The sequence below is a fragment of the Mesitornis unicolor genome, unplaced genomic scaffold (genome assembly GCF_000695765.1).
Source record: "Mesitornis unicolor isolate BGI_N332 unplaced genomic scaffold, ASM69576v1 scaffold10745, whole genome shotgun sequence".
In the NCBI taxonomy this organism is placed as follows: Eukaryota; Metazoa; Chordata; class Aves; order Mesitornithiformes; family Mesitornithidae; genus Mesitornis; species Mesitornis unicolor.
The window spans coordinates 3,676-11,368 of record NW_010186171.1 but is presented as its reverse complement, the minus strand read 5'-3'; the positions used below and the strand labels follow the sequence as shown (position 1 = coordinate 11,368).

At 50.1% G+C, this 7,693-nt stretch overlaps 1 protein-coding gene across 1 annotated transcript in view; it reads right to left on the bottom strand.

Annotated features, from left to right (window-relative positions):
• Positions 1-4,208: 4,208 nt before the first annotated feature.
• DEGS2 (delta(4)-desaturase, sphingolipid 2) overlaps positions 4,209-7,693 on the bottom strand; it is a 7,026-nt gene continuing 3,541 nt past the window's right edge. The window contains 1 exon segment of the mRNA XM_010185069.1: positions 4,209-4,352. Coding sequence (XP_010183371.1) covers positions 4,209-4,352 — 144 coding nt within the window.

Here is a 7,693-nt window from a genome sequence, read left to right as displayed (position 1 = left end):
TGGCCCTGCCTCTGTGTCATTCGTCCCTGGGGCTCAGCGGGACTCAGCGTGGGGTGGCAGCGCTGCCTGGATGGTGCCACACTCAAAACACAACCAGGGCCCATCCCCTGCGCTCGTAAGGGCTTGCAGTGAGGAAAAGGGAGGTGTTAGTGCAGAGCAAGGGTACCGAGGGCATGGGGAGGATGAAGGCTCAAAGCACAGCAGGAGGCTTAAGGGGAATAATTTGTTGGTATCGCACATACTTGGTTTGTTAATGTTGTGGGGGTCTGGAGCTTTATTTCACAGGAAATTAAGTCAGAGACGTGAGAACGGGATACTAAACACCTCACAGCCGGTCATAGAGAGTCACAGTGATTGGGAGAGACCTCTGAGATCATCAACTGTCAACCCAACCCCACCATGGCCACTAAACCATGGCCCCAAGTGCCACATCCACACGGTTTGTGAACCCCTCCAGGGATGGGGACTCCACCACTGCCCTGGGCAGCCCCTGCCAGTCCCTGATAACACTTTCAGTGAAGAAATCTTTCCTGAGATCCAACCTCACCCTCTCCTGGCACAACTTGAGGCCATTTCCTCTCGTCCCATTGGTTGCTTCTGGGAAGAAGAGACCAAACCCCCCTCGCTACCCCCTCCTGTCAGGAGCTGCAGAGGGGATAAGGTCTCCCCTCACCTCCTCTGCTCCACTTGAACCCCCCAGCTCCCTCAGGTCACACCTTTCAGGAAATAATACAACTTTATTCTCTAGAGCCATTCTTTCCACCAGAGCAATCCTGGGAATTTCTGCTCAGCTTAGTTTGGCGCAGGCTTCACGTGGCAATTCTCCTGATAGCATCTTCTGGATAACTCTGTGCAAAAGGCCAGAGGTTGGAGTTCAGCTGCTGAAATCTGGCAAATATTTTCCGAACCCTCCCTGCTTTGCTCCAGGCCTTCCTGAAGATTTAATTTTAAAAGCCAGGTGCCAGGAGGGGTTTTGGGAGCAGAGCGTGGTGCAGCCCAGGGGAGGCTGTGGCTGTCCCCGTGCTGGTGTCCCCAGAGCGTGGCAGTGGCCAGGGGGGGCTCCCTGCCACCAACAGGAGACCCAGGAGAGGAGACGAGGTGGGGCGGGAGCTGCGGGTGGTTGTAAAATGTGATCTGCTTCGGTTTGGAGAACACGGGATTGTCCTTCAGCGCTCTCCAAAGCAACCCCATCTGCTGCTTCGAAAACAGTCTGGTGTTCAATGCGGTCCTACTGTTGATTAAATCTGGGAGAAATTTGGGTTGAATGCAACGGCGAGGTCCAGACTGAGCCTGCTGCTTGCTGCTCAGTGCCAGCAGAAGGCGAGAGACTGCTTAGACGGTGGCGTAGGATTTCCACGTGGGACCCAGAGCGGGCAGGCGTTGATGTGCCACGCACAACCACAACCCAGGACCACGAAAAAGGAGCCTTTCCAGGAGGAAGAACACCACAAGCACCAGCGAAGATCATAAAGCTCCAGGAAACCGGGGCATGGCGTGGTTCATGATTTGCCTTGGAATAACCGCGTTGTAATTTGGGCCAAGCGCCCAGCCTGGATACAGCTGCGGCTGCGTTGCCCCTCTGTTATCATCACCACCTGCTGTAAATGAGCTTTTCTTTCTTCCTTACCTTCACAGGCCTGGTATAATTAGGACATAACGAGCTGGAGTTTACACAGGGCGATTTAATGGCTGTGGGAACAAGGTGCAGGGGGTGGATGGGAGCGGTCCTGGCATCACCGGTGCTTTGCTGATTCCCAGAGCAGCAGCTCCCACTGTGCTGGGTTTACCGAGGGGGTCTCTGCGGCAGGGCAGGCCATGGGCATGTCACACCATCCAAAATCAAAAGGGACATCATCAACCTCCACTCCGAGCTGTCACACACCTATTTGTCCCTCCAATCTCCTCCAGCCAAGGCATTACCATGGTCATGCAATGAAGGGCATCTGGATTAATTTTTAAGCAAAGACAATAAATTTATACATAGCGCCGAGTGTTCGTTTAACCCAGACCCATTTGCCCTGTGGTTACAAAAACCCAAAAAACCTGCCAACTTTTTGGGTAGTGGCAAGGACAAGCGCCCGGGCAGGGGACAGGAGCCCAACCTTCTCCAGCAGCACCCACACACCAAAACCCACCTTGCACCGCACGTCTGCAGGCACCAGGAGAAGCAGTTCCCAGTTGTGGCTGCCCTCTGCTTGCACCACAGGCTCGGCTTTTAATCTACAGAGCACGCAGACAACGGCATCGTGGAACAGCTGAGTAAGGGAACCACCGCAAGGTCACGCTCCACGGAGGAGAAGGACAATAATCAGATGGAGGGAGATAGCGTAATCTTTATTACGGTTTTTATATTAACTCGCTAAGGACGCGGGAGGTTGAATCTATGACCATGGAGAGCCAGCAACACTGAGTCAATTCACAGAAAAGTGAAGCTCCTGGCGTGAGCACCAACACAAAGAAGGCAGAGGGGAGGTCCCACAGCACTTGGGGAGAAAAGGTACCCAAAGAAGAGAAGAAATCCCCTTTTCCCTTGTCTTTTCCAGCAAAAGAACCAGACCAAAACAGTACCTGAATGAATGGGAATTCAACCTCTTGCACTGCTGAGCAGACCTGGGTGTTCACCCCACTGCCACAACCAGACGGATGGGGAAAATGAAGGGAAGGGAAATGGAAGAAGAGGGACAAAACTCAGTTCATTGAGGAAATTGGGCTTCCCAGGTCTAACAGCATACGATGAGAATGCAGAATAATCCTTTGCCTTGTTACAGACATGAAACAGCAGATGAAGCGTCAAGCTGTTAGGGGATAAGAGAGCTTTGACAGATCTATTATTTCTAACCACTCAGAACAGAAATAAGTTGTTGGTTTTCCAGGGTGGAGGGAAGTTATTAGATGGCATCGGAACTCCTGACTCCCCAGATATTTCTCTGCTTGGAGAAAGGTGATTAAGGTTTTAGATGACACAGAATTATCAAGAATAACCAATCTGGATAATTGGAGAGGATGGGCAGGGAGATCTGACTGTTCCAGCGGGCAGAAATGGCAGATGAAGGGTAATGTCGATAGCACAAAATAAAACACGCAGGGAGAGAAACAACCCCGGCTCCATGTTCCTGGTGTATCCCTTAACATCACCAGTGGCAGTTTCTATACAGTAGGAGTATCCCATGCTTAAAAAATAGCTACTGGAAAAAGGAGAAAAAGTCAGGAATTTACAGGAAAAAAGCTACAATTATCCTGAAAGCTGTTAGGAACAAATATCACCATAACAACTCCATGTCCTCACTGACAGAGAGGGGTGTAATACACAGGAGACCAAGAAAGGTGATCAGGAATAACAACAGGAATTAAAACTCAAACCTTTCCATGCCCAGAAGGATTTACAGTGGGGAAAAGGATGGGAAACGTGAAGCTGTGAATACTGCTGAGGAGGTGAGCGAGAAAGGACCCCCAGTTCCTCCAGGCACAGCCGTGCTGCTGATGGGGCAGTGAGAGCACTGAAATAGGGGTATCTCCATGCCACAGCTCAACGCTGCCAGGTAGCAACACTGGGTAATGCATCCTAAGCATAGAAATTAATTTAGAAAAGGTTTAGACATAGCCCTGGAATAGAGGTCAAACAGCAGCTATGAAACAGTGACACAAACGTACCAAAATAGACACATACTCCATTGCACACACAGAGTCTGTGCTACCAGCAATGATCAGAAGAGGTAAGACATGGAGCTAAAGGCACCCTTGTGTTCTCCAGAAAGTGTCATTTACTGCTGCGTGCCGGGCCTCCCTGTGCACACAGAGCATCCACATCTCCTCTGGCACCAAGGGAAACCAGTCCTGAACCCCACACAGACATACAAACAGACACATGCACACACACACACAGACACGCACCAAGCATTCTCCATTGCAGACCAGGCCAAAACTCAGCACACGTGGCCCAGGAAGTGAATTCCAAGCCTAGACCGAAGGGTCCCATAACCACAGCTCACTCTATTCCAGTTTCTCAGGGTTACACACAAATATCCTCTATAAGAAGTACCAGCAGTTCAAAATAGTGCATCTAATGGCTTCATTTTCCTCACTCCTGCCCTGGGTCGAAGGGGTGCATGCCGATACCAATCCAGCACACAAACACCCTCCTAACTCCTGCAGCAACCTCAAAGTCACCCAAAAGCACAGAGGAAAACACCAACACGGCGGCCGGTCCTTTAGCTTTCCTTGGCCAGCTTGCACAGTCTCTTCACCCTCGAGTAAGGACCGAGGGTGTCATCGAACACAAAGTCCCACAGGACCCGAATCCAGGACTGGTGCTGTGGGAGGTTATCGTAGTACTCGGCTGCGATCTTCTTCACCTGGAGGGAGAGGAGAGAAGGAGCCGTTTAGATGCTCGGGCTCAGGTGTGCTGCTGCCTTCTCGCTCAGATCTGATAGCGCAGCCCTAACCCGAAGTTTACTTGTTATTGCTTGTGAGCTTCTGAAGTTCAGCCAAACGAGGTGTATTTAAACATCTTTAGGTATTTCTCAGCAGATTGCTGATGTCTGTGTGTGTGTGTGTGTGTGTGTTGCCTCACGGTGTCAGAATTTGCAAGATGAGGGACTGCTGCCTTCAGCCAGATCTTCTCTCATTTCGGAGGTGGAGGAAGCTCCACCGTGAAATTACTGAATTATGAATTTGCCAGGACTTGAACACAATGTATTTAAAGCCCTGTTCACCACATATTTGGCTGCTGAGGGTTCTGGGTAGAAGAGAAACACTGAGAAAATGCCAGACACAGCCTTGCCTTTCTTTCCTCCATGCTGCTACCACGATGCCAACATGAGATGGGTTCCTCCAACCCATGGAGGAGATCAGGAGTGGTCCACTCTCCTCAGTTTGGTGTTAAAAATGCTGCAAGATTCTTTATTCGATCACGAGTCTCATAAAATTTCATCCCTGTGGCAAATCCCCAAGCATTAAGGCTGTCCCCATCAGAGGAGCCAAAGGGTTACACAGAAATGGCCACCCAGGAGGAGGGCGTCAGCAGCATCCGAGGTGCAATGGTGGCATCTTAACACAGCGTTTTGGCTGTGAAAAGGTAAAAACCTCAGCAAAAGTTCAATTCTATGCAAGTTGCCTCATTAATGCAGCTTCCTGGTTGTGTTCTGCCTTTCACCAAATACCTCTGACTTCCTGGTAATTCCCTATATCCTGCTTTACAGTGTGGGTCTGTGCTTCAGACCTGGTTCGTTTCAATGGGACTCAGACAACAGCAGCATTTACCCTTAGAGGTATTTGGTAACAACTGGAAGACTTCCAGGCACCAGGTAAGATCCCTGGAGATGCAGATTCAGTTCCCTGTGCCCGAATTTTGACTTGCAGCAGTAACTCAGCCCTCATTGATACCAGCCAAGTTCACACGGCCAGGCTGCCATTCCTCCTTCTCCAGAGCCCCCCTGTTTCTGCCCCACAGAAGCAGCGGTCTGACCCAGACACGTTTTCTCAGTGTTACATTATTCTGCAGATCACGTCAGACTGAGCAAGACAAGGGCTTCAGAAAGTCCTGCATTGCCCCTTGCACAGGGAAGTGGAGGGCTGGATGATTACAAAACCCAATTTAGATCCTGGGAACGATCACAGAATCACAGAGTCACTGAGGTTGGAAGAGACCTCCAAGATCACCCAGTCCAACATCAACCCAACCCCACCATGGCCACTAAACCATGGCCCCAAGTGCCACATCCACATGGTTTGTGAACCCCTCCAGGGATGGGGACTCCACCACTGCCCTGGGCAGCCCTTTCCAGAGCTTGGCAACTCTTTCAGTGAAGAAATTTTTCCTCATACCCAACCTAACCCTCCCCTGGCACAGCTTGAGGCCATTTCCTCTCATCCCATCAGCTGTTACTGGGGAGAAGAGACCAACCCCCCTCGCTACCCCCTCCTTTCAGGAGCTGCAGAGGGGATAAGGTCTCCCCTTGTCACATGGTTCAGTGGCCATGGTGGGGATGGGTTGACGGTTGGACTTGATGATCTTGGAGGTCTTTTCCAACCTTAATGATTCCATGATTCTATTATTTGATAATTAAGATGATTAATCAGAACACCCAGCAGTGAATTGTGAAGAAGATCACACACACCACATTCTGGAAGCGGGCAGCCCCATCATGGGTGACAAGTTGCTTCCCAGCACCAAGAGGTGGCAGAGTTTCCTCCTCACCAACCACATCCATCTGTCACCTTCCTGCAGGCTGTGGTGGCAGCTCCTTCTGGATGAGGAGGTGACCAAGGCCTTGCACTGGTGTGTGTGAATCACAGAATATGAGGAGTTGGAAGGGACCTGGAAAGCTCCCCCAGTGCAACCCCTGCCAGAGCAGGATCACCAGAGCAGTCACACAGGAACACGGCCAGGGCTTTGGGTGTCTGCAGAGAAGGAGACTCCACAACCTCTCTGGGCAGCCCGGGCCATGCTCTGCCACCCTCACAGTAAAAAACCCTTTCCTTATGTTCAGCTTGAACCTCCTGTGCTCCAGATCAGCCCTAGATCAGCTGTGGGACAGTGACACAACTACACAAAGTGGCTCTTTGCTTGGTTTTGGGCAGGAAAAGCACAGTTGGTGAGGTCCATGTGAGCAGCACAACCGTGTGAGATGGATGGAAACAACGGAGAGGAGAAGGTAAATGGCAATAAAATATTTGTAACAGAGGAATGGGGAAAAGGGAAAATTCAATGACTGCAGTTGCAGGGAGGACTCCTGACGGGTTTTCTTATGCAAATGACAAGGAAGTTTGTTAGGTGCGTGTTCCCATTCTGCTATCACGTGGCAGGAAAGAATTTTAAAAGCAGTTTCTCTTCTACAGTGGGTCTATGCAAATGTTTCCCAACAAAAACCAGCTCAGCTATTGTAATTTCTTTCAGCAGCTCCATATGTAAAACAAAATTATCTCCTCCTTATGTACCAGAAAATCTAAGGGTTGGGAGGGCAGAAAGGAATGGGGTTTTAATGCAGATTCCTTTTTAAATACAACATTAAACCACATCTATTAAGCATGTTTGAGGCTGGGAGAGTCATCCTCCACGTTGCATTCCGGGGGCAGCACAAAACATGCAGATGGTAGTTTCCAGGTATCGAGTTTTGCAGCCAGATCACAGACGGTCTGGAGGCGGATGGCGCTGTGACGAGGTATTCCTAGAGCCTGACATCCCCCTTGGGCTCTCTATATTGCACTGGAGATGGTCAATTTGCTTCAATTCCTCCCTCCCTTCTTACCAAGGCGGTAGGGAAGAAATCATCTCTTTTGGACTGAAACTTTCCTTCTGGTTTTGTGGTTGTGGAGCACAGCACGGGGGCCCCAGTCCTGCTCCACTGGATCTGACAGGCACAAAAGCTAAATGCAACCTAATATTTTACCACTACTGTCACACACTCTTTGTCCTGGTCCTATACAGAAGCTAGATATGATACAAAGCTGAGAAATGACATTTACGATGCAGAAGGCCTATCACAGAATTTCCCTTCACAGTCCTCGACCAGGAGGTAACATCCAAGCCAGCCCTCCCGGCCACCACAGGGTTAACGTGCTCTGCAAGTCAAAACCAGCACATCTACCATGTTTTCCAGTCTTGTCTGTCTAATAAATCTGGTTTCATACCATGCCTTTTCCTTTTCCCACAAGCTTAATGAGTAACCAGTTTGCCTCTGGTAACACTGCAGGT